The sequence below is a fragment of the Caretta caretta genome, chromosome 10 (genome assembly GCF_965140235.1).
Source record: "Caretta caretta isolate rCarCar2 chromosome 10, rCarCar1.hap1, whole genome shotgun sequence".
NCBI classification, from domain to species: Eukaryota; Metazoa; Chordata; order Testudines; family Cheloniidae; genus Caretta; species Caretta caretta.
In genome coordinates this window covers 30,681,578-30,708,949 of record NC_134215.1, presented here as the reverse complement: position 1 = coordinate 30,708,949, position 27,372 = coordinate 30,681,578, and the positions used below count along the sequence as shown (strand labels likewise).

The window sequence follows — 27,372 nt, the reverse complement described above, 5'->3', positions numbered from 1 at the left end:
AGCTGAAAGAGGGAGAGAGCAGAGAGGAGACCCTCGAGAGAATGACCCCCACAGACAGCGGGCGCGAGGGACATACACATCTCCCAGCAGAGAGAGAAGAATGCATGCCCCACCACACGCAAAGCTGCAGCCTTCACTCCAGGAGGAAGCACCTGAGCTGGGACAGGGCCCTTTATTTACCAAGAAGGTGTTAACACCACATCCCAGGCATCCTTTCTGCCCTTTGCCAGCTTTGCAGGATCATCAGAACTGCTGCCCTAAGCTGGGGGCTGCATGGCACCATGTGACACAGGCCAGGAATGCCTGTCAGCTGCCTGTGCCTCCCTCCCTCCGCCAGGCGCCTGCTGTGACCAAGGTGAGAACAGAGCCATGGTTCATGTTCACAGAGCACAGCAATGGTGTTAGATCCTGGCCAGGTGACAGGACCAGTTGGGACTCCAGCAGTGCGGGTTTCCCCACCACAGCGCCCCCATCAGCATCCCTCTGCAAAGCCCAGGGAGAGGGGGAGCAGTCCACCATGGGAGTTAAACCCAGCGCTCACCTACAACCATGAGGTTGAATTCGAAGCCTGTTTTCATGGTCTTGATCCTCATCTGATCCAGCACCGCCTCGATGCCCACGTAGCCAAAGAGCTCCAGCCCCACGTTGGCCGGGTTAGCATTGCGGGGCGTCTCCTCGGGCACTGGCTGGACGGGCTGCCCCTCCATGCTGATACACCCTGGCTCCAGGCTACTCCCTGGTAAGGGAAGGAGATTCCTGAGTTAGATACTTGGCGGCTTCACCAAGTGATACAAACAAAAACACACAAATGCGTTGAGGTTAGGAATAATCTAAAAATCATTAGAGCCAACCCCTGTGCCCAAAAATAAATTTGTTAATAAGGATTCTAGAGCAGTGCTTCTCACCTAGGAGCACACGTATCCCTGGGGTTAGGCAGGTCTTCCGGGGGACTCAACTCATCTAGATCAGTGTTTCTCAACCTGGGGGAGTGTCATAGGATGGGTTTAGGGGGTTGCAAGTGCAGGGCTGGCATTAGGGGGTGGCATGCAGGGCAATTGCCCTGGGCCCCACACGATGAGGGGCCCCGCAAAGCTAAGTTACATGCTTTAGCCCTGGGCTCGGGCTTCAGGGGTACAGTAGTCTGGAAAGGTTGAGAACCACTGTTCTAGAGATGCTCAGCTGCAAATACATTTCAGTTCCCTAAATAAAGAAAGCCATCAGGCTTCCAGACTGTATGGGGAGCTCAAAGTCACAGCCATTCTCCTGGCCTGGGTTGTGAAATTCACCCTGGTCTAGCACCGCTGGAGAAGAGAATTCCATGGGCACCTCTCTTGATGAGCTCATGACCTGGACCACTCTGCAGCTTTGCAGCTAGTTTCCCAGTCTGTCCTCCAGGAGCTGTACAGCTGGCCCCCATCTACCATGCTTCCAAGAGCAAAGGAGAGGACGGCAGAGCAGGGGGCTGTGCTGCACCATCTGGGATTCTAGAGGACAGCAAAGAGGCCTCTGAAGAGAAGGCCAAAACTGCAGAAGGCTTCCAGGAGATACCCACCCTGAAGGGAGCACAGGTCTGACTGCAGCCTGTGTGTTTGCTCTGTCAGTCTCTCGCCTGCTCGGAATCCACCTGAGCTCAGCCCCAGCCAGAGAAACAGGAAGGGCAACAGTGTCTGGCAGGATCCTCCCCGTTCCACACACCGTGCCCTGCCACTGGCACGCTAGAACCAACAGGGCATCACAAAGCGCCCTGTAAGTGCAGAGGCTCAGAGACTGCCCCAGGTCAGGCCTTGCTCCAGCTTGCAGCTCAGGAGTCTGAAAACATTCATTTTGCAAAAATGGCTGAGGAAGTGAAACTCCCCCAGTCCCGTTTACGCTTTCTGCAGGGCCTGGCTGGTTGGAGACAGTCTCTGGAGGCCAGCATGTATTTACATATCTGGAGCTAACAGCAGGGGGTTAGCAGGTAAATCTAGAGGTTGGGGGCTGAGGCTTGGAGTGAGAACTGCCTTAAATCACGAGGCTCTGTTTCTGTCACCACCCCCACAAAGGGGCCCAAAATACGCGCTGCCGTAAACCCTTTCTGTTGTGCGCAGCACCTCGACCATCCTCCCCGCTGCGACGTACTAGGGCTATGCTCAGTCTAGTTCCAACGGTCCCACCACAGGCTGCACCCCAAAGCGCCTGGGCGCATGGTACCCGATTGTTCCAACCCGTGGGCAGGGCTGGGATTTGGTGCGATTACCCTGACAGGCCTCCACAGTACGTGCAAGCAGCCCAGCCCCCTGTGTGCAGCAGCAGTTTCTCCAGGGGGTGCAAAAGCCACAGGAACCCACTTTGCAACTCGGCGATAACAGGGTATCAGCAGTAGAACCCGACTGGCTACTGCGCGGGAAGCAGACTGGGTTAACGGGTGGAAGGGGGCTGAGGATCCCAGCACAGATTGCCCCGACATCAACATGGGAGACTGGTATTCTCACCGGGGCATGGCCATTGCTAGCAGGTAGCAAGCACAACCTGACTCATTTATTACATGCCTTATGGTAGCATGTAGGGGCTGCCAACCAAGCTTGGACCCCTGCTGCGCTTGGTGCTGTACAAACACAAGGAGGTCAGGGTCTGAATGAGTTCGCCCTGCCAGGGCACACGGCCAGCTGGCCACACAACCACAGCTGGGTTCGCAGATTGAGGATTCCAGCCACATGAAGGATAATGGAGAGTCCCATGGAAGTGCCATGGTGAAGCACACAAAGCGGGAGAGCGAATATCCCAGACACTTCCGTCAAGTCCAAGCAGAAACATAGGCAGCATCTAGTTCCTCTGGTGCCAGACGACGGACTAGAGAGCACACTTCCCCCACCCTGGCTCAATCTCAGACCCCTATGGCTCTGTGACCAGCAGAAGGGCGGTGACGGTTGGTGGCAGGACCAATAAAGGTTTCCCATCAATGGCACACAGGAATGTGCCTAGCAAAGCAAATTAACCTTTACAACCTGTCACCATTGGATTGAGGAGGAGCTTATATTACTCGTATTACAGTAGTACTGAGAAGCCTCCAATACACTCACATTTTGCTTGGTGCTGTGTCTGACTACCAAAGGCACTAATATGCCCCCCTCACCATAGTATCTGAGCCCCACACAATCGTTAATGTATTACCCTGTGTAGGTAATAGGGCACTGCTATTATCCCCATTCGACAGACGGGGAAACTTTCACAGAGAGGCCAAGGGACTTGACCGAGGTCACACAGGGAGCCTGTGGCAGAACACAAAATTGAATCCCGTCTGCCAACTGCTGGGCTAGCACCCTAACCCTGGGCCCATTCTTCCCCTCCCCACTTCGCACACTAAAAGAGACAGTCCCTGCTTTTGCTGAATTAGAAGACACCCCCCAGCTTTAATTTATACCCAGGATGCCAGGCCATAGCAAGTGAACATTTTATTCTACAAACACTGCCTGGCAGAGAGAGAGAGCACAACAGGACCCAGATCCCGCCCATACGCCAAGAAACCCTCGTGCTGCAGCCTCTTCCTGTAGGTGGCAGGTGAGGTCACAAGGTACCCTGGGGACAGGATGCCTGAGCACTCAAGTCTCCAGCTCTGGACCTGAGATTTTTACAAGTCACTAGAGACAGGCATGAGGCAAGACTGCTGAATGCCTTCTGGGCCAGCCTCTGCCTGACCAATAACCAGATCGCTTTGGCAGGATATTTCCTTGTTGGTGCACAGCACAGATGACTGACACTCACACCCAGAGCCACTAGGAGGGTCTCAAGGATAATCACTGGGACACATAATACCTGGGTGCTCTCCTGCCCCCTGGGGCCCTGTGCCTCCTGTTTTGGACTATCTTCTTGGTGGCCCTTAGATGCAGCTTGTGCTTCTCACTCCCTTCTATCTACAATGATGCATGGGTCAGATACAGAATAGTGTGAGAGAGTAGCAGCCATCGCACAAATGTGGCATGATCACTGACCATGCAGCAAAGGGATCATGACACAGGACAGCAGTGGCCCCAGTTACTTTGCACAGCTTTTGCTGTTTGCTGCAGCAGAGGGGGAAAGGGATGGGGCTGACCGAGCGGCGTTTGCAGTTTTACTCCTGAGCCTTTGCACTGTTATCCAGATGTAGCGTGGGATCTGGCTCCCTCCCAGATGATGGGTTGTACACACTGGGAGAAAGAGGGGATGTGGAGAGAGAAGCGCCTCTTTCCAGCTGCCCTGGCAACCTCTCAGACACAGCCAAGGCTGGAACAATGGCTCAGAGTTCATCAACACATGCTTCTTGAGTAGTGACAAGCTCGCAAGATCTGGCTAGGGGCTTGGGGCGCGCCGAGAAGCTTGCAAATTTAGCCCAGGCGCTCTAGTGCAGGAGTCAGGAGAGATTTCACACTGAGGCAGGGTCAGGATTTTTTAAACAGCTCGGTTCAGGCTCAGATGCAAATGCTGCGTGAAAAGCTCTTTGCACTGGATTTCAGAGTCATACTGAAACCAGATGGCTGGAATGTGGGGAAGGGAAACATATGCACAGGAGTCACCAAACTTCTAAGAAGTTGGCATGGAGCACTGGGAGCTCCATGGAACAGACTAAATTAACAGCTCTGAACCTGTCTATAACCTTCAGAAAAGACATAGCGTGGGCAAAAGCAGTGCACGCTTCCCCCCACCATCTCATTGATGGGCCTCAACTCTGGGCCAGTCAGGCCCTGTGCCAACAAGAGCACTTAACCCAGCATCATGGATGGCACTTTGTGCTGGGAACACTCACCTGCCAGAGAATTAAGACCTTTGAATCTCAGCCTACATTCTGGGTGCCTACCACAAGTCAAGCCGCACAGTACAAATGCTGGCCAGACATATGCAGCCATGAAGCCTCTCCAAACCTCAGCCCACGCCCTCCCAAAACAAAGATGGGCTTGCTCTGGCAGATCGAAGGAGCGGATTCCAAACCTGAGGACACCTCTTGGAAAACATACTGTTGGTAGCTCCCTCGTTTATACTGGCAGTGTTCAAGCACCACAGCAGATCTCAACTGTGGCAGTACATCATGGCGTGGTTTCCAGGTCCGAGACCATATAGCGCTTCCGAGGTTAAACCCAATGCCTTGAATCCCACCTGGAAGCCGGTACACCTCCCAGAGCACTGATTTAATGAAAGTACGGAGCAGGCTGTGGGATTCTGCACTAACTTCAGGTTCTGGATGGTCTTGGGGTGCAGCCCAATGCAGAGCACATTACAGCAGTCTAGCCTCAAGGTGACAAGGGTGTGGATACTAGTGGCAAGGACCCTGCTTCAGAGACAAGAGGTCGCATTCACTTCGCCAGGTGCAGAGGAAAATACCAGAACTGTTGGCCAAAGACACATCCAGGAGGGGCCCAGGATCTAACTCCGCGTGAAACTCAGGCACCTGTTTGACAGACACGGTCCCTCACTCAAGCCAGCCTTCTCTTCTCTGGACTGCGTCACAGCCGGTAAGCCCTCATCAAAGGCCTGGCCTACAGAAGGGTTGCTTTGGTTTAACTACTAGGCACTACTTTCAATGGGTACCTCATTGTGTGTGGACACTCATGTTAGTCTACACCTGGTTTACATTGGGTTAGCTTGCACCTGTACATTTAACTAACTCAGTGTATCATCACAACTTTAGTTTAAGTGAGAACAATTTCTGTATTTAGAAAAGCTCTAAGGAAAGCTCATCTAGCCATTGGGTATTTCATTCTTCTGCTCTGCTCAGGTCAGAGGTGAGAGATGCAGAGCTAGGGGTCAACAGCAATCCAAGGCCTGTTCACTAACTCTCCCAGCAGCCTCATATACACATGGAGCAGAAGCAGTGACAATGTTGGTCACCGGGATCCCTCACAAGAGAACGCCTTGGGCAGAGGAATGACTTCCCACCGCTATTCTGAAAGGTAATGATGGATCCTCTCCCCCAGGTCTGCAAGTATGTCAGCAAAAACCTCATTATGAATGGCATCAAAGGCTGACAACAAGTCTGAGAGAACTGGCACAATCAACTTGTTTTCCTCCATCGTTAGGAGGAGATCATCAATGAATTCAGCTGGTGCAGTTCCAATCCCATACCTTGATTAACTGAAGCGAGCAAGTCTGAGATACCAAGAAGCCACCAGAGTTGTCCCAGCACACACATCTCCTTGTCTAAACATAGGAGACGTGCCATAGGTCAGTAGTCAGCCAGATTGTCAGTGTCAAAAACTGGTTTCTTGAGCATGGCCCTCATCGTCGATTCCTTAAGAGCTACGGGCACTTGTTGACAGCCTTGACCCACAGTGGATCCCGTACTTCCCCGCGAGCCTTCACCGGCAGGAAGGACAAGGCTCCAGCTCACGACTTGTAATGCTGGCACTTTCGCCACCTCAGTGAGCGACACCCGCGGCAGAAGACGATGCACTTTTACTTCCCTCAACACACAGCGCTGTTTCCACGGCGTAGACAGCTGGACTCAAACACATTTCTCTGCAAAATTTTTCTTGGGGGGAAGAGTCGGTCGGATAACCCAGTGGACGCAGCGAGGATTCGCCAAGCTATCTGCCACTCGGGACAGTTGTGTGGCTGCTATGATGGAAGTGAAGAAGCCATTGCTTCCTGTACAGCCATAGGGCACATGTTCCATTGGACTTAGCACAGGACCGCTGCCACCAGCGTGCTAGCTGTCTCCCCTCTTACAGGTCATCAGTAAACCATGGTGACTGTGAGGGCAAGGCCAGCACAGAGGGTATTTCAGGGCCACTGGAGCAATGAGGGGAGGGATGAAAGACAGATGATGAAATCCTAAACCATCAACAGAGTGGCCTGATTGAACAGCCTTATCTGTGGTGCCAATGGTGTCCTCAATGGTGTCCTCAACCTCTCAAGGTGGGCCACCAAAACAGGCCATTGGCTTTGTAAAGAGTGGTGTGCCCCAACCTCAAAACTAAGAGACCACGCCGGAGGTCCATGCTGGAGGGTAGCATCAATGCCTCCTCCAACATGCGCTCCCAATTCAAAACCAGACCCAACACAGACAGTCTTTCAAGGGAGCTGACAGCCACTCAAAGCAGTCCAATTGCTGTTCTGGCAGTCACGGAAATCTGAACCATGCCTGGATTGTTATCTACCTGGACATTACAATTATCTAGCACTGCTAGCCCTTGGCTATTTAATCACTACCGTCCCAAGGAGGCGTCTGCAGGTCATCTTGATTATGCACACAAAGACGGGGCCTCATCCTTTATCAAATCCAGGATGGCATTAGCTGTGCTAGCCAGCAACTCAGCATTCAACAGCCCGAACAGCGAACCAGAGCCTTGCTCGCTAGCACCTTGCACTCCTGGGAATTGATACCCCAAAGGAATTGAGTCCAAACGTCTTGCCTTTGATTTACACCTCTTGCACTGACAAGTGTGATGGTTTCTTCCTGTCTCCCCTCCCCTGCACGCCACAGCAGTGAGGGGCACAAGCCATCACACCAACTATTCCCTTGGGTCCTCCATATGCCAGTGCACAGCAGCCTTGTTCAGCCTTCTCCGCTGCCCAAAGGTGCTCACTGGGGGGTGGCAGCTAGGGGCCTGAATAAGAACCCCCAGGGCAGGTAACAATGTCCATCATAAGCAACCACCAGTCTCACAACTGTCCTGCCCAACCCTCTCCATGTAGACCAGCGCCCAGCACGGCCCCTCACTCACCATCATGGATAAGAAGCAGAAATAACGAAATAATCCATCCATCCCAACCCGCACCCAGGCAACCTGCTGGTCTCTCACCCCCATGAGTGCCCAGCTCCCTTTCTGGGGGTCTCACGCCAGCCCCAGCCGCCACTCACCCAATACTCTGATCTCAGCCAAACAGTGCTGCTAGAGGGGCTACCTAAAGGGTTGCTGAGTTTTGGGTTAAGGACAATAAGGACCAGGCCAGCCCACAATGCCTGGTGGCTCCATAGTACCAGTATGGCAGACCAGCACAGGTCATCAGTCCAGGTGGGAATTCCAGCCCAGGGTCTGGGTTTCTTGCTCTACCTAAACATGTTGCCCCTGTCCTCATCTTAAGACCCATACACCAAAATTCAAAGCACCCATCTCAATGCATAGTCTCCAGGGGCAGGCTAGATTACTAGGATGCCAGGTGGCTCTACAGGATGCTCCTGCTCACCTGCTCGCACCTGCAGATCAGGCGGGACTTGTTCTGCCTCCCCCCCCCCCCCACCCCATGGATCTTCAGGCAGTAGAAGGACAGATGGGCATTCAGAGCAATAAGGACCAAGGTGTGGAGCCATCTTAAATGAGCATCTCCAAAGGGAGAGAGGCCAGTGTCCCACGTCCTGGGGGAGGCTGGGAACCATGCTGCAGCAGGAGTGAGCAGACACATTCCCTGTACCCTGACACCAACCACGGGATTCAGAGACCTGACAGCCCCGAGAGGACACTGGGGACACCAGATGGCAGGCAGCATGGGGCAAAGAAGAGCAGTGCCCCTGCTAGGCTGCTCTACGGTTCCAAGGCCTGCCAGGGGAGCATCCCCAGCCTGTAATCAGCCACCTGTGCACAATGCACACCCCGCATAGGCACCTGGCACGCACACAGGGGCACACAGATTTCAACAAGGTAATCCCCTCTACAAGCTGAGCTTCAGGACCCCCTCCCACCCCCCCGCCACCGGACCCATCTCCCAGCTGTGACTCCAAGGGTAGCAGCATGTGGGAGATCACGGCTCCAGAGCTATTCAAGGGCTGCCCATTAAAGCCCATCACCCCATGGAGCAGGGCTGCCCCTCATCCCCAGCAGGGATGGGCCCAGGACCCCTGCCTGCTTGGAGGCAGAGACAAAGGGGCTGGTGAGCAGCGCGGAGAGAAGATTCAGCATCTTTCCTCCTCCCTGAGCTCTTTGTCTACCACCTCCATAGTTCCTCCCCCAACATTTCCACTGTCTGAGTCCTACCTGTCTGTGAGGTGCCGAGATCCCCAGCCCAGGGCTACAAGGCAGCCAGTGCAGGGTGCTCTCCGCTCCCCAGCTCCATGGGCAGTGCGCGGAGCATGGACAGTCCCTCTCCTGCGGGTTTGGGAGTGCAGCGAGGCTCCCAATCTGGTCTGTCAGTACACAGAACAGTCCCCTCCCCTCTGCCAGCTCCCCCACAGGGATCAAGGCTGTCACACATGACCCGCATGGTAATAATCCTCCCCTCCCCCCCCCCGGGATTCCCTCCTTCAGCAACAAACCCATTCAAGAAGTTTGCCCAACTGCCCAGGCATGCTCAGTGTCGGGAGCCAGCCTGGCTGGGAGCAGCAGCGCGGCTGGGCTTAGAGAAGAGCTGACCAGTATTGTTGGTCACAGCCACTCCAGCGAGGGCCTGCTCCTGGCATGACTGCTCACAGGGAGGCAAGCCTGGTCTGTCCATGCAGAGCACAAGTTTCCAGCCACCTCCTTCCTCCCAAGGGGAAATGCAGTCTCCGTGGCCTCCAATGCTCTCTGATACAGGATGTCGACAGGTGAGCTTTGGACTAGAAAACAGCCCCTGTGCTGCCTTGTAGTTTTGGTGCCACAACAAAGAAGCCCGTGGACCACATCGGTCTCCTACTGCGGAGCTCAGGCTGCAGGGCACTTCGACGGCTGACTAGCTGAGGCTCAGCTCCTCACCTGCTTCAAATGCTTTGGCTCCAGGGTCCCGCGTGGGGCCGCTGGGGAAAGTCAGAGTCCTGCTCTGCCCCTTCCCTGCTGCAGCAGCTTCCCCTGCACCAGCCCAAGTTCTCTGATCCCTTTTAATAAGGGTGCACGACTCTGGTGGCTCACTGTTAGCATCCCCGGAGCAGCCGGCAGCCAGCAGCACTTCTCCCACCCCCAAACACCCAGCAAGCTGCCTTTATCCCAGCCTCCCCCAGTGCTGGTAGGACTGGTGGTGGCACGGGGGAGGGGAGCATGTGCCCAGCACCTGATGTTAAGGACCTCTATTTGCAGTTGGTTCCAACAGCATGAACCTTCTGTGCAACCAACCACTCCCCAATCCCAGCTACATCCCAGAAATACAGGGCATGAGCAGGACATGCGACTGACGAGGACACACCAGAGAAGTGACACTGTGAAAGAGGTAAGAACAAGGAAATCACACCTGAGAGTCCCCCAGCCCCGCCAGAGAACAGCACACAGCTGGGCTGGCCCGGCTGCGGGAACTTGGAGAATCAAAGGCTGAGCTGCTCTCTAGTGACTTGAGGAAACAGGAAACCCCAACAAGTGTCACCTTCACCCCAAAGCGGCACTTGTTTAACCCATCACCGCTGGTCCTCCACCACCCCAACTACCTCCAGACAGTTCTAGAATGCCACTCTGCCAATGGCTGCCACGTTTCACTGGAGTGAATGCAATGTTAGGACACACCTGCTTCATCCAGGAGCACATTGCACCTGGGTGTGTGGAGTATGGTAGGACAGACCGCGTGATGGGTGTGCCGCATCTCTATGCACCTGGCAGTGCAGCAGGCAAACTGCACCTGGGTACACCGTCTCCCCCAGCTGCGTGGCAGGCTCATTGCACCTGGACATTGCATGTGCCAAGAAGTTCCACGCCAGGTAAGATGCACTGCACCTGTGCAGACCCAGTAAGGCATAACTGGCTGCACGACCACAGTGGAGAGCAGATGGAGCTGGTAACTACCCAGACCCCAGAGGAGAACGAAGGGCACGGGTTCACCGCTAGGTAACAACAGGCCTGAATTACCTATACAGTCCTACAGGGATCTCAGACCACACTGAAATCACACTGTACACGTCAGCCAGGGCTGCAAGCAGCGAGCAGCAACCTGCAGTCAATGGGTCTCTTCGCTGACTGGCTTCATGCCTCAGAGCCTTCTTGGCTGGGGTAACCTAGACCACATTTTCAGCTTGCCACCGCACGAGGGAGAAATGCCACAAACAGAGATGGGCCAAACCCCCAGAGCCCCGCAGAGGCCTCAGGGGGGAACCCAATGCACTTATTCGTAAGCCCAGTTTCACGTGGTCCACAACTGCCTCCACCCCGACCCCCCCCGAGGCAGCGGGGTTAAAAAGAGGGAGAGGACAGTTACCTCCTAGGCAGAGCAGGGCCGTCTCTCCAGCCCCCTATGCACGCGTGGGCTGCTCCAGGGGCAGAGCCGTCCGCTTCTCGTGCGTGTGACGCTCAGGCCAGAGCGGGTGGTGGCAAAACCGATGCTGCGCTTCCTGCTTGGTGGTTTCAGCTTCCTATCAAGAGTGCTGAGCTGTACTGAGCTCGTTGTCATGGGAACGAGAGCCGAGGGTGGAGGGGAACGTCACTGGCACCAGGAGGGGTTCCAACGTGGGCTGGAGAACGGTGGAAGCAGCAGGGCAGCAAGGGGTGCAAGGATAGGGCTAGGCAGGGCAGGGCGAGAGACCAGCACCAAGCCTGCGTCCAACCGAGGTGCTTCCGAGATCATCCCACCAGGAGCCTCTTCTCCAGCCCGAAGAGCCTGACTTGGAGCTTGGCACGCCAATGTGGCATGGCAGCTGCGTTTGAAAACAGGCTGCTGAGCTCTTCAGGATCAGCTCCCGGGGGAAGATGGCACACTCTGAAGATGGAAAGTCCTCTCCTAGGCGGACACTAGGCCTCTCCCAGCTGCTCTGTCAGACTTCTGAGGCCCTTTCCTTCCCACCACAACAGCAGGGAGAGCCCGGGTTTGGGCTCTGCGCAGGAAGCTTTCTGCAGAATGTGTTTATAGCTTGACATTTGCCTGGCTGGGCTCGGACGCGGTGACTTTTTCAGCCAACGATAAGCCACTAACCCTCCCCCCCCCCTCAGAAACCCTGCAGCTGCAACCCACACCATCCTGCCTCTGAACCTCTAAACCTCAGCTCACCCCACATTGTCCCTGCCACACATCTTCGTGAGCAGCGGCAAAGGGAGGGAGCGTGCAGAAGGGCCTTATGGGAGGGGCAAGGAAAGAAAAGAGCAAGGAAAAGGTTTAAAGAAAGAGAGGCAGCGCTGGGGATGGGGAGCTGGCGAACAAGTGGCAGGCAAGTTCAGCCACCCTCTGGCGTCTCCTGGCATGGAAGGCGCAACAGAGGAACGGACTACATTCCTGCCATTGTGCCATGGGTGCTGAGAGACCCGGCCATGAGGAGGGGAATTCCACTCCGCCAAGGGCCTGTTTGCTCAGGGCTTCCAGTTCTCCACTTTCTCACAGCTCCAAGCAAACATTACAGCCCTGGGACACAAAGCAGGTGAAGCTCATTGCAGAGCCCTTCAGACAGGCATCATGCTGATGGGTATTTACCCTGTGTTGCAGGTGCCCCAATCTCCCAGTCCTCACCCACCCCCCTCCTGTAGATTCAGGCGCTTTCCCCCTCATTAGACTTGGAAAAGCAGTAGGAGCAGAGGTACAGTGCAAGACACTGGTCTCTGACTGGCTACAGGGACAGCCATGTATGCAGTATGATAGCAAACAAGCCAAAGGTAGCAGGCTGTAGAGCACGGCCAGTGGGTAGCCTCAGGCCAGTGGGTAGCCTCAGCGTGTGTGCACGGAGTAGTGTTGTGCGAGAAGTTCCATCTCTGCACTGCCAGAGGCTGTGTCATTGTTCACATAATGACCACGAACAGGAGGGAGGGAAGGGGATTTTGCACCAACACGTGCAAAGACACCGTATTTTGATGCAGGTGGCAATCTTTGGGCAAGTGTGATTTCTAATGCTGACATTCAAAGATGAAGCCAAGGCAATGGTTGAGTGGGGGAAACTTTTCCCACTGTCACTCAGAGAAAGAGGGATTTCCCTCAAAATTAGGACTGGGTTACTGATCATCTGGGCATTTTCACAAACTGGAAGCCAAATGGAATGCTGTTGTGAATATTTCACACACATCCACGTGCATGCAGGATACATCCAGCAAGCCTGTGCCCTCTGTCTTCTTGATAGGATAAGGTGGCCTTTCCAGGAAGGAAGTTTCAACACCAGTGCCTTCAGGCAGTAACTGCTACCAGCTGTGACAACACTGAAGGAGACTGGGACTGTCTAAACCGCACTCCCCTACCCACTCCTGCTCCATCAACACAGCAGCCAGAGTCAACCACCCCAGGAGCCAGATGGGGAAGGAATGAGGGCAGAGGAGTAGTGACCCTGTTGGTACAAGGATGGTGGAACCTGGAAGGAACACCAAGGGGAGTCTTTATACTAGGGCTATCGATTAATAGCAGTTAACTCACACGATTAACTAAAAAAAATTAATCGCAATTAAAAAAATTAATCACGATTTCAGTTTTAATTGCATTGTTAAACAAGACTACCAGTTGAAATTTATTAAATATTTTGGATTTTTTCTACATTTTCATATATATCTTGTATGCTGTGTTGTAATTGAAATCAAAAATGTATATTTTGATTACAAATATTTGCCCTGTAAAAACGATACACAGAAGAAATAGTATTTTTCAATTCACCTCATACAAGTATTGTAGTGCAATCTCTTTGTCCTGAAAGTGCAACTTACAAATGTAGATTTTTTTGTTATATAACTGCACTCAAAAACACAACAAAGTAAAACTTCAGAGGCTACAAGTCCACTCAGGCCTACTTCTTGTTCAGCCAATCGCCAAGACAAACAAGTTTGTTTACATTTACAGGAGATAATTCTGCCTTCTTCTTATTTACAATGTCACCAGAAAGTGAGAATAGGCGTTCACATGGCACTGTTGTAGCCGGCATTGCAAGGTATTTACGTGTCAGATACGCTAAACATTGGTATGCCTCTTTATGCTTTGGCCACCATTCCAGAGGACATGCTTCCATGGTGAAGTTAAAAAAATAATGTGTTAATTAAATTTGTGACTGAACTCCTTGGCGGAGAATTGTATGTCCCTTGCTCTGTTTTCCTGCATTTTGCCATATATTTCATGTTATAGCACTCTCGGATGATGATCCAGCACATGTTGTTCATTTTAAGAACACTTTCACTGCAGATTTCACAAAACGCAAAGAAGGTACCAGTGTGAGATTTCTAAAGAGAGCTACAGCACTCTATCCAAGATTTAAGAATCTGAAGTGCCTTTCAAAATCTGAGAGGGACAAGGTAGGGAGCATGCTTTCTGAAGTCTTAAAAGAGCAACACTCTGATGTGGAAATTACAGAACCCAAATCACCAACAGATACCTCTGTTGGTGGCATCTGACTCAGATAATGAAAACAAACGTGCATCAGTCCTCACTGCTTTGGATGGTTTTCGAGCAGAACCCGTCATCAACATGGACGCATGTCCCCTGGAATGGTGGCTGAAGCATGCACATCTGGCACATAAATATCTTGCAAGGCTGGCTACAACAGTGCCATGAGAACATGTGTTCTCACTTTTAGGTGACATTGTAAACAAGAAGCAGGCAGCAGTATCTCCCATAAATGTAAACAAACTTGTTTGTCTGAGTGATTGGCTGAACAAGAAGTAGGACTGAGTGGACTTGCAAGCTCTAAAATTTTACATTGTTTTATTTTTGAATGCAGTATTTTTGTACCTAATCCTATATTTGGAAGTTCAACTTTCATGATAAAGAGATTGTATTAGGTGAATTGAAAAATACTATTTGTCTTTTTACAGTGCAAACACTTGTAATCAAAAATAAATATAAAGTGAGCACTGTACACTTTGTATTCTGTGTTGTAATTGAAATCAATATATTTGAAAACGTAGAAAATATAAAAAATATTTAAATAAATGGTATTCTATTATTGTTTAACAGTGCGATTAATCGGAATTACTTTTTTTAATCGCTTGACAGCCCTACTTTATACCCTGGGTGGTTCTCCTAGCCTTCCCACCTATTCCGCTGCCCAGCACCACCGCACATATTTCCGAGTCCTGGGATGGACTAAACGGTCACAAGGAGAGAAAGTCTGGGAGGGGGGTGACAAGAGAAGGGCAGAGAAATCAGAGGTGGGGAAAAGACTGGGAGAGGGCAAAGGATGGGGGGGGGATGATGAAGGGGGAAAGACACTGAGCCCAACCGCTCCCACTCGCTCATGCCCATGGAGCAGCTCACCCAAGGAGCTCGCAGATTGCAGCTCCTATGCATGCCACAACACCCTTTGCCCCCAACAGCTGATCACTGCCGGCAACAAAACAACCCAGCCCCAAACTCTTACAGGTGTCAGCAATAAGGGAGGGAGGGGGAGAATCCAGGCAAAGAGCAGCTCCCAGTCTCGCCTAGAGCATGGGGAGGAAGGGATGGCAGAGCTAAAGGTCACGGATCCTTTCTGAACGCACCACCCCTGTAAGGGGCTTAATTAGCCCCTTCGGTCTGCTGGGGTCCCGGGTGCGGGACACAACTCCTCCGCTGCAGTGAGTCAGCAGGGAGACACCTGAGCCCATCAGCAGGGGGGAGCAGCACACTCCTCTGGGCTGTGACCTTAGAGGAGGCGGGCGTGGGGATGGGAAAACCCCCACCCTTTGCTCAGTCCCAAAGGTGGTTAATCACTGTTCAAATGGAGTATTGGGGCGAGGCCGGCTCCAAACACCAGCAGCTGAATGGGAACCCCTGCAGGGCCCCACGGGGAGGGGACGGGTAGTCTCCGGGGTCCCCTCGTCCCAGCCTGGGGAGGGGCAACTCGTCTCTAATCCCCTGAGAACCCCTCAATCACACCAGGGCAGATTATCCTTCAGAGCGCCCCTCTATCCTACCTGGGGGAATTATCTCCCTGCCTGTCTGTCCCCCTGAGCCCCTCTCTCCCACTGAGCCCCTCTGCCCCCAGCTGGGAGGGGTGCCCATGCCCCCTCTCACTCCCCTCTCCCCCACAGGGATGTGTGTCCCTGCCCCTGTCTCCCCCAAGCCCGCCTTCCCCACACTCGCTCCCAGGACCAGACGGCTGCTCCCCCCCCCCCTGCTCTCTTACGTTATGTCACAAGCCAAGCGTGGCACTCTTTCCTTGCCCAAACAGCCATGGAACCTCGGGCCCAGCTGGTACTAACTGAACTCAGGGAGACTGGAGATGGTGCCGGGGCGGGACCAGAGCACAGGTGATGCAACGGTTGCTAAGAAGCAGTGAAGTCACATTGGCCTCTCTTAAAGGGATACTGCCAAGTCCCAAGAAGCTGCAAGCACAACAGTCCCACCCAGGGCCCACGTGCAACGCTTTGTACGGCAAGTGCCACAGGGGACTCCTCTCTCTCCCTCTCCAGTACCTCTGCTGCATCCAAGCACCCGCCACCACCAATGTGACAAAACAACCACGCACAGGGGAAGGGAGACACCACCTTGCAAACGTGTAAGGGTGTTCAAAAACTTGCGGGACTGACTGAGAAGTAAAAATGCAGGAGTCCTGCAGCTGCAGCAATGGGATCATTAAAAGCACGCACGCATGTGTGGGTGCGAGAAAGGAATAGCCACCTTCCTTTTTCTGCCATTGTACTGATGCCTCTTTTAGTTGCCATTTCAGTTTCCAAATGCCTTGACCGGGCCCACTGGCTGCAAGGGGGCTGCGATCAGGGTTAAAGTCAGGTACGTGCCAGTGTAACTGCCCAGAACTGTGTGACTGTTAGAGGTTCCTGCTTCTTGGGTCTGGTGCAAAGGCAGGATTTGGTGGGCACGGGGTACCATGTTGGCATCAGGAATTTGGTGCCCCACTTGCTGTTTGGTCCTCATCGGCTAAGTGTTGATTGCAGGTAGTGGAGGGTTGCTCTGCATGCAGGACGTGCTCTGGCAAGCCTCTTTATCTGAGCCAGGGCTGAGTAAACAGCAATTCTCACTCTCAAGCTGGTTAGTCTCTTTCTATTCCAATCTGTTTAGAAAGGGGAAACACTGGCTACCTGCCCCGCCCTCTCCCTGACAAAAGCAGTGGCTATGCCTACTCGGGGTAGCATGACTCTGTGGTTAATAATACACGAACACAGGGGTGGGAAGTACGAGATGTGGGTTCTCAGCCCAGCCGCTTGCTTTGTGACCATAGGCAAGTCAGATGTGGCTGTTAATTTTGGGTGCCCAACTTGAGACAACCGTAAATCTTTACATACGCCTCTTTGCTTATCTTCTAGACCAGAGGTGGGCAAACTATGGCCCGCGGGACCGTCCTGCCTGGCCCTTGAGCTCCCGGCCGGGAGGCTAGACCCTGGCCCCTCCCCCGCTGTCCCCCCTCTCCCACAGCCTCACCTCGCCATGTTGCCAGCGCTCTGGACGGTGGGGTTGCGAGCTCCTGCCGGGTGGCGCGGCTGCCAGTCCTGCTACTCTGAGCGGCATGGTAAGGGGGTGAGGAGCAGGGGGGTTGGATAAGGGGCAGGGGATCCTGGGGGGCAGTCAGGGGACAAGGAGTAGGGGGCGGTTGGATAGGTGTGGGACTCCCGGGGGGGCTGTCAAGGGGCTGGGGTGTGGATAGGGGTTGGGGCAGTCAGGGGACAGGGAGCAGGGGGGTTGGATAGGAGGTGGGGTCCTGGAGGGGCAGTTAGGGGTGGAGGGTCATGGGAGAGGGTGGTCAGGGGACAAGGAGCAGAGGGGGTTGGATGGGTTGGAGGTTCTGAGGGGTGCAGTCAGGGGGTGGGAAGTGGGAGAAGGGGGCAGATAGGGGGTGGGGAGGCTGTTTGGGGAGGCACAGCCATCCCTACCCAGCCCTCCATACAGTTTCAGAACCCTGATGTGGCCCTCAGGCCAAAAAGTTTGCTCACCCCTGCTCTAGACCAATGGTTCTCAACCCTTCTGGGCTCCGGACCCATTTGTAAATTGTTATGGCCTGTCGTGACCCCGTAAATAGTCAGGGGGGTGGGGCGGTTTTGGTCGGGTCCTGCCCAGCACTCACCCCACAGTGGCAGCTCCTATGCTGTGGGGCTGGCTGGACTTGGCTCTCCACTCTGGATAGTGCAACTCTGGGGTTGCAGCACTGCTCAGGTTTGGCCCAGCCCCCCCGACTGGACCAAATTTGTGAGAGTGGAGTTGTGTCCTGGCTCTCAGGGTTGCAGTGCCATTCACTCCGATTTGGCCTACTTGGACTCCTGTTGTCATGACGACTGGGCCAAACCTGCGTGGTGCTGGGAACCCGGAGGTTGCAGTTCCTGGAGCAGGGAGGCGAGCCCAGTCAGCCCTGTGGGACAGGAGCCTCAGGAGCTGGCATGCGACCCTTTGAAGCATTCTGGGGACCCAATTTTGGATCCCGGCCCATGGGTTGGGGCCGTATGTGGGAATATAGCAATTACCATATCAGCTCAGCCCAGCTACCTAGTGCTGTAACCTGTCTTCAGCAATGGTCAATGGCAGAAACCTGAGAGGAAGCAGTTTCTGAGCTTCTAGAGATTGACCCATTGTGAGTATCCAGCACATGGCAGACACAGGCAGCTCCACTGTGCAGGGAAGCTCGGTCTGAAGGGTGAGGTGAGAAATAGGAGCAAAGGCAGAAAGGTTATTATAGGTAACAAAATCTTCTGGTCAGCCCCGTAAGTGTCACCCGGTCCTGCGAGACCTGCGTGGAAAATCCCGCTTTCATTCACTATGTTCCACAAAGAAAGTACCCTGCTTCGGTCAGTTTTGTGTAGAGGAGAGAAGATCTGGGCATGCTCTGAACACAGACAGATGATAGTGACCCTTCGCATCTAATGGCGCTTCACATCTAAGCACTCTGCAGACATGGCTCAGGGGAAAGTCCTGAAAGTGCCCAATTTGGCCAGGAAATGAGGTGTGTGCCGCGTGTGTGTGTTGTGTGCGTAACTGTGTGCATGTGTGTAACTGTGTGTGAATGTTGGGTGCATTTGTGCAGCTTTGTGTGCTTGTTGTGTGTGTGTCTGTAGCTGTGTGTGTGTGTAGCTCTGTGTGTGTTGGGGGATCTTCAAACTGGTGCAATTCAGGAGTGACTCCATTGCAGACCATGGAATGAGACAGGTGTAAAAGTGGTGTGAGAAGCTGGCATTTCGCGCAGTCCTCTCACATTACCCCTCTAGGGAGAGCACCCCTGGGGTGGATCTTCTCTGCCTCACCTTGCTCCCCTAGTGGGAAGGATGCCCATTCGGGACCACTGGAAATTGGGCGCTGGGCTCTGAAGCTGGCATAGGGAGGTGTTTTAGGGCAGGGTCTCAGGCAATGGAAGGAGCCAGACAGGGCCTGCGTAGGTCTGTGCTCGGCACAAGTGTGCCCAGGTCTACATTCCAGGCCTCGGACTCACTCGCCCCGCCTCACTGGGCTGTGCTGAATTCTCATTCGATGCTACTCATAGCTCTAAATTCTCCAACCAAACTTCCCCTGGTCAGGTAAATCCCAGCACAGAAACAGCCTCCTCCTGCTGACAAGTCAGAGGTGACGAGAACTAGCCAGAGGGGCTGGCGGAGCAGAGAGTTCCCTGCTGCGCTGGTGAATTCCATCATGACCTTCTTCCACTTCTCAGAGCGTGGGAGGGGAATTTGAGGCCCTTTCCATCCACTCTGCCCTGGGTTTCCCCATATTGCCCAGCAGCCTTCGAGCCTGGCCCATAGGGACCACTTTGTGTTGGGGTGAGAGGGGGAGTCAGTGTTCATAGCCCACTCACCCGATCGTCATTGGCCATCCAGACCACCACATCCCCTACAGGCCAAGGTCAGCTTCTTTTACCCCCCCTCCCCCCCGCGTGTTATTCGAACACAACAGTGCAGTCTGCTGGGGGCTGTAATACTCTGGTCTATGTCTGGTTGCTGGGCTTGCGTGTGGGGTTCAGAGGGCTGTGATGGACAGACGGTCAGACTAGATGACGGCCTTAAACTCTGTGCCTATAACTTTACCAAGCAGGGGTATCCAGACAGCCTTTTGGCATCCTCCCCTGAAGACTGGCCCTTGCCAAAAGGCTGTCTGGATCCCCCTGAAACCAGGTCACTTGGGAAAAGAACTCCCAGGACTGGCCAGGTGGCAACCTGGGCCAATCACACGGAAGTCTGGAAAATGAGAAGAGCATCCCCTTTGTTGGTGTGCCAGGTGGGAAGCCACAGCCGCGTGAAGTGGCACCGTAGGGGGCTTTGCCCCTTACTGCAGGCGGGGCCTGCCGGGAAGGCTGAGCCATGGCAAAAAAGGAACGTTAGTTCGTATAACGGTGCATGTCTGAGACCAGATGGACCATGGCGTGACCCTTCAGGAGCAGCAGCGCTCCGGCGATGCCGTCTTAAAGGCAGTGGAGCTCAGAACGAAGGAAGCCATGGGGCTAAGGAGGGTGCTGCATGTTCTCCTTTGCCCCCTGCCCCACTAGGCTGGAGAGTGGCTGTTTTAAGCAAGCTGATGCGCAAGCTGCCGGGTTGGGGCAAGGAGCAGCCGCGGCTCAGAGGGGAACCTGGGATGCCAGAGCTGATCACAGCGTCAGCCCCCTGTCACCCTGCTGCTGGGGGGTGAATTAGCTCTCCACGGGTGTTGTAAATCAGCGGAAGAACTCCTGCTGACTAATAGGGGAGCAAAATTGAGGCCATCACTGGTGACTCTCTTTCCCTGGTTGCAGCTAGTGCCACGTACTGCTTCTGCGCAGCCCACCCCGGCTCTAAACACATGGCTAGTTATTCCACCACAGCTGACCTCTCCACTCGCTCTCCCAGCTCGCCATGAGAGTCGCTGCTCAGAAAACCAAGCCCCAATGGATTAGTGCAAGCACCGCGACTAAGGAGTAACAGCTGTGGAACCCACATAAATCCATCCAAAAGCTGCTCATTAAGAGCTAATGTCGCAAAATAATGGTTCCCTATGGACAGACCCGTTCAGGGACTAATTCGAGCTGTTTTATTTTCCAGGCAGGAGGTGAGTAATCCCAGGGCCACATTCTATTACAATGATTTAATCACTGATGAAGGTTTAATCAGCGTGTGATCTACAGAAGCCCTAAGATTATAGGAACACAAATGGGTGTTTAGCCCAGCCATCCTTATCACTGTTCCATATCCAGTGTCCTAGCACTGTCTAGTGGTCAGAGCACAGGACAGGGAGCCAGGAGATATGGCTCACCTTGGGTGACCTTCCCCGAGGACCTGCTCCTCAGAAGTGCTAAGCATCCATGGCACCAATTAAAGTCAATATGTGCTGCAGAAACTCAGCTCCTCTGCCAGTCAGCCCCTCAGCACTGGGACATCAGTTTCATTCTCTGTAAAACGAGAAGACGACTCCTTCCCCAGCAGCGCCACAGGGCCTGACTGCTCCACAAGTGTGTCCAAAGCACTTCAAGGAGCTCCCCATAAGCCTCCACAGAGCTCCCTCGTTTGGCCTCCTGCAAATCCCTCCTTAAAACTCTCCTTTGCCATGATGCCAACACAAAACTGGCCAGTGCTTAGGCGCCAATACCCCTGCCTGTCATGCTGACCTGTGTTGTCTCATTGTTTCCTTGTGCTCCCCTGACTTTATCCATCAGTTGTCGCTGTGAGGTCTTTGGGGCAAGGAACTGTTTGTACAGCACCTAGCACAACAGTGTCCAGGATGGGCTAGGTGGTACTGCAATACTACTAATTAATAACAATGGCTGAGATGATCACAGCAATCAAGCTGCTTTCCAGTTAGCTGAAGTCTCTTTTCTTCTCATTGTATTAACTTTTATCACGTGCTGTTTGTAAAGCACTTTGAGAAGGTGAGATGCTTTGTACGTTATTTATATAGGATCAATAAGTCAGAAACCAGACACCCTGCACGGCGTGGCACAGATGCCAGTCATCCAATGTGGCCTGGCACAGAATCCAGCCATCCCACATGGCCTGGTTCAGAATCCAGGAGGCAGAGGCCAGCATTTTCAGAAGGGCTCACCCAGCTCCATAAGTGAGGCCAGTGGAAGGTTAGAGGTAGAAAGGCAGAGCAGAGAGGCAAGGAAGAGAAAGAAGAAACACCAAAATAGCTAAGTACACTTCTCCTCTGAGGGTCCACTTCCTCTCGGTGCCTCTAAGGAGCAGAAAGCATTCCTAAACCGTTTCAGTCAAGCCTAAGTAAATCGAGAGGAGGGGTCCCCGTTACACACCGCACCGGGCATGACCTGTGCCAACAGCCACCTCCCTTCTATCATCCCACTCGCACTGGGGCAGGGCCTGCTCCATGCCTGCTGGTCACTTCTAGTCTGTTCTCACTCTGACGACGGTGTCAGTTTATGCATATGAGGAGCTGGACAAAGCAGCCCACATCAGCCCAGGAATATTTGGGCCTTTACTGGTTTTGTAACCTGAGCCAGAGGAAAGCGGCTGACAACTCCCGTATGTTTAGAAGGAAAATGGTGACCAGCTCAGCAGTTTGGCAAGAGAGGAAGATTTTTTGGTAGTGCAGGGACAATGCAGGGTAATAGATGCTCCAAGCACTGGTATACACAGAGCTATTAGACCCATGGCTCTCTGCATGCAGCAGGAGAAATGGAGAACTCTTGGGAGGTTTGATAAAGTTTTTAGCTCACACTCCCTCGCTTCCCCACCACCCATTTTCACAGCTGAGCAACTCTGCTCTTTGCAGGACTGGATGGGAGCAGAAGCAGAAGTGAAAACTGCCAAGAAAACTGCCACACTTGAAGCAGTGCTGGCCTGGCAGGAACATGAGAAAACTCACGGAAGTCAAGTACCAGGCTCCTGTACCGTCCCCTTTCTTGCCCGGAGATTTCCCGCCTTTCAATGGGATAGCTACCTCAGACGGCCAGGAGAGACTTCAGCTTAATGAGATGCAAGCCATTAGCAATCCAATTCCAGACCCTGCTATAGGTGGGGGGTAGACTGAAGATCCGAGGTTGGAATCGGTACTGGAGAACCGAGGAACGACATACAAATAACCCTTTGGTCCCATCACCATTTTATCGCCCCCTTCCAAGAACACAGACCCGCCCCCACTGCTCAGCATAGCCCCACCTCACTGCAGAAGCAGGCATCGTCCTCTACCTCAGACAGCCCATGAGCTCCCATCTCAGCAGTTAGGGCTTTCATGTCAACTGGGTAAAATGGGGGCTTTGGCCAACAAGATGTTTTGCCAAGAGGGGAGCGGAAATTCCAGCCCTGAGCCGCTTGTCCTCTTCCCCCGCTATCGCGGGAGCCCCAGGATCTTTGTGGGCGACCCTGACACAAGAAGTGGAAGCGAAACATGGCCTGCTGCCCCATTGCTCGGTGTGCTAGCTTCCCGGGGAGATGAGCAGGCCCAAGCCTGCATCCTGAGCAGCTTTCTCGTGCCTAGAACTTGGCTACTGGAAAACGAAATTCCTTTGTCTGTCTCAGGGGAACTGAAAGGCCCAGGAAACCTGAGTGGCCTGGAGGATCAGAATGGACTGGAGAGTCTCTCTCCTCTAGGATGCTAGCTTGGCCTGGATGGGATCCAGATGGGAGAGTCACTGATAGTTGCTTTCATGTGGTGGCTGTCTGGTGGCCTGGATGACATAAGCTTGTTTGCTTCCTTCCAATTCTCAGCAGACATGTGTCCATATGACAAAAACCATCCTCATTGTCACTAATTGGGGGGAGGCTAAGGGTGGAATGGGCCATGGAGACTGCACTATTCTCTCTCTCGTAGAGGAGGGCCCTCTGGGGTAGGTCTGAGGCACCTTGGAAAGGAAGTGTGAGGAGCTTGCAATGCTGGCTTCCCCTGCTTGGAGGACCAAGAGGGGACAGAAGATAATTGTTATTCATCAACAACTGATCAAAGAAACCCAGGAGCAACCCTGAGATGTGTTAGCAGCAATGGATGTGTCAATCAGCCATCACAAAGGTCAATGGGCAGCACCAAGGCAGGAAACCCCAAACCTGGCCCAAACGGAGTGGACACACTTCCAGCCCCACACACTCCCAGACAGCTGGGCGAAAGGACAAATCTTTTTTGGCAAAAAAATAAAAAATTGCAGATTCAGTGACACCAAAACATCTTGCCAAATTCATGGACGTTTTACCAATACCTAAGCTGGACAGCTAGAGGCTCCCCGTGCATGCAAAGAAGGGCTAAGGTTCCTGCTGAAGCTCAAAGCTGGCTTGTTCCAGTCCCAGAGGAATCGGGAGGAGGCAGTCCCAATGTATGCACTGAGCCATGCCTGGAGGCTCTCCCTCTGGAAAGTCCTGTGGGGAGCCCTGTGTTTGGGAGAGGGCAGGAACAGGTATGCTCAGGGACCAGGAGGGCTGGCGAGGGAGGAACAAGCTTATTCCTAATTTGAATTGGACCCAGGCATGCGTCTAAGGAATCTGCTATAGAGCCAATGTGGCCCATCTGTCATTGTGCGGGTTTGTTTATCTCCAGGGTTCAGGCAGCTGGGATTTGCCTTTCTTCAAAATCAGGGGTTGTCCCTTATCAGGAATTTGTTTAAAGAGTTTCACAGCCTCCAGAGTAGCGCAGGGACCAGAGGTGAAAGTAAGCCGATACGCCCCGGTACGGCATACCGGTAAGAGCCAGTGTGCCGTACCAGGACTGGCTTTCCCAGAGGGCAATTTAAAGCCCTGGGGTAGCAGCGGTGGGGCTCTGGCGGGGATTTAAAGAGCCCCAGAGCTCCAGCCGCCGCTACCGCCCCGGGGCCCTTTAAATCACGGCCTGAGCCCTGCTGCCCAAGCCCTGGGGTAGCGGCGGTCGGGCTCCGGAGGGGATTTAAAGGGCCGGGGCGGTAGCGGCGGCTGGAGCCCCAAGCCCTTTAAATCCCCGCCTGAGCCCTGCTGCCCGAGTCCTGGGGTAGGTGTGGGGGGCTCTGGCGGGGATTTAAAGAGCCCCGGAGCTCCAGCCACCGCTACCGCCCCGGCCCTTTAAATCCCCTCTGGAGCCCCGCTGCCAAAGCCCTGGGGTAGCGGCAGCGGGGCTCTGGTGGGCATTTAAAGGACCTGGGCGGTAGCGGCGGCTGGAGCCTTGGGGCCCTTTAAATCCCCGATGGAGGCCGCCCACCGCTACCCCAGGACTCGGGCAGCAGGGCTCAAGCTGGGATTTAAAGGGCTCGGGGCTCCGGCAGCTGCTACCACAGCGGAGCCCCAGGCCCTTTAAAGCTCTGCCAGAGCCCAGAGCCCCGGGGTACCGGTGGCAGCCGAGAACCCCCAGGGCTCCTCAGTGATTTAAAGGGCCTGGGGCTCGGCTGCGGTAGCGGCAGCTGGAGCCCTGGGCCATTTAAATTGCCCCCGAGCCCCGGGGCTTCCAGCCGCCTCTGCAGCTGGGAGCTAAGGGGTTATTTAAAGGGCCCTGGGCTCCCAGCTGCTGCTACTGCAGCTGGAGCCCTGGCCCTTAAAATCAAGATTTAAAGGGTCCAGGGATTTAAGGCCCTGCCTCTTCCAGTTGAGGCCACGCCTCTTCTTGTTGAGGCCACGCCCCCTGCTCAAGACTGGGGGTACCAGTAAGTCCTCTAACTTACTTTCACCCCTGCCAGGGACCTGCTGCCTTTGAAATCAGCTGTTCGAAGAACCAGCTTTAATGGAATCTTCAGTACAATAAAGACAGGACAATGGCTACAAGCCCCACTTCAGCAAGCCCTTACACAAATCACCGGAGTGGTTCTGCTGAACTCAGCAAGGGATCGTGGTGCAGGCAGTGGGGCTGCTCGTGACTTAAGCACTTTGCTGAATCGAGATCTTTTCCCAGGGGCCAAAAAACTGTCCAGAAGGAAATAAACGGAACGGAGAGAACTGGGGTCTGGTATCAAATCTTCCCTTGCCAAAGTGTGGGGTAAAGAACTGGTTTAATATAAAGGCAGCAAGCCAGGACTGCTCATCAGCCTCAGCCAGTTCCCCCATAAACTCCGGCTTTGCTTATACTCAGCACATAGTCCTACTGCCTTCAGTAAGCGACCTGGTGAGTAAGGTCTATGAGTGAGTGAGTGCGGGCTGTGGGATTGTGCCCCAGACACATCTACTGGGCTCAGACTTATAGCGGGACTCTCTGCAAGATAGTCTGTTATGCTGAAAGCCAGCAGAAGGGATGAGTGGAACACCCTGCAAACCTGCTCATTCTGCCCCCTTCTGTGTCCGCTCCTGGGAGATGGGACCCTTCAGCCACATACCCCGGGGGTCTGATCCCCAGTGCTAGCCAGGCCCTTGGCAGTGTGAGCTTCCCACAGGACTGCCCTGTCAGTGCCAGCTCAGACGCCAGCCACGGGAGCTCTGGGATACCCACAGCGATCTTCCTCCGCCCCATGGCCTGTCCACCGGAGTTCACACTCAGCTCTTTGCAGCGCCTGTCGCTCCAAACAGCGAGCACGCAGCCTGTGCACGTTCCCCACGCCCCCTGTTCCCAGAGGGAGCTTTCTCAGGGCATGCAGGCTTAGAGATGAGCTCAAACCGCACAGTGTTATCAGCCACTTTCAGGCCTAGTCCGTTCCTTACCTGAGCAAACACTGCGCTCTGCAGACCAAGATCTGGTTACTGCCACAGGGAGGGGAGAGGGCAGGCTCCATCTCCAGTGGGGATGCAGAAGTCCTAGGAACCACTCTGCTTTGCTGGGTCGATTTGCTCAGGATTTGTCCCAGCAGAGCCAAGCTCTCCAGTGGGAACCACAAACCTTCCCAGTCTCTGGCTGATAAGAGTAAGTGGCAGGTTTATGAACAGTGATAAGCAAAGGGGGTGGAAGGCTCCAGGTAATGGAGAACTCTGACCTTGCTGGTGACAAGGGCGTGGGCTGAGATTTGCCAGCTCTTTTAAACCCAGATATGGTGCCCATCACTGGTCTTGCTTGGACCATGTCATGGGGGGCGTGGCTAGAAAGCCACCGTGGGTGTAGGGTTGGCACATTTAAAAGCTTTCCCTGCGGGGGGGATCCCTGTGTTATGCTCTTACTGCTCAGGCCCCATGTCAGGAGGAGACAACAGCCAAGATGAAGAGAGTCTTTGCAGTGAAGGAGCCAGATTCAGGAGACGTAGGTTCAATTCCCGGCTCCACCACACACTCCCTGAATGCCGTTGGGCAAGTCACTTAGGCGCAAATCCTCAGAGGTATTTAGGTGCCTAACTTCCACTGAAATCCAGAGGAGTTAGGCGCCTAAATGCCTTTGAGGATCTGGGCCTCAGTTTCCCATCTGTAAAATGGGGATATTATCACTGCCCTCTCTTGCAGGCGTGTTGGATACCTTATATGATTGTCAGGCTCTTTGACCCGAGGGGTAATGGTAGCCAGATATTCCCCTAGATGGATAGATAGGACACTACAGGATGGAAAGACAGGATAGATACTTAGTGTCACACAGGACCTGGGATATTCTATCTACTACCCAAGATCCATAAACCTGGAAATCCTGGGCGCCCCATCATCTCAGGCATTGGCACCCTGACAGCAGGATTGTCTGGCTATGTAGACTCCCTCCTCAGGCCCTATGCTACCAGCACTCCCAGCTACCTTCGAGACACCACTGACTTCCTGAGGAAACTTCAATCCATCGGTGATCTTCCTGATAACACCATCCTGGCTACTATGGATGTAGAAGCCCTCTACACCAACATTCCACACAAAGATGGACTACAAGCCGTCAAGAACACTATCCCCGATAATGTCACGGCTAACCTGGTGGCTGAACTTTGTGACTTTGTCCTTACCCATAACTATTTCACATTTG

General features: G+C 53.8%; 1 protein-coding gene across 5 annotated transcripts in view; it reads right to left on the bottom strand.

The window, feature by feature from the left end:
* SEPTIN12 (septin 12) overlaps window positions 1-27,372 on the bottom strand; it is an 83,564-nt gene that overhangs the window by 22,360 nt on the left and 33,832 nt on the right. For 2 of the 5 annotated variants that reach the window (XM_075132808.1, XM_048866438.2), the window contains exon 3: window positions 542-736. In XM_075132808.1, coding sequence (XP_074988909.1) covers window positions 542-736 — 195 coding nt within the window. Of the gene's footprint in view, window positions 1-541; window positions 737-8,921; window positions 9,088-11,037; window positions 11,662-15,838; window positions 15,896-27,372 lie in introns of those variants that run through there. The other 3 variants (XM_048866441.2, XM_048866440.2, XM_048866439.2) reach the window with 3 other exon arrangements.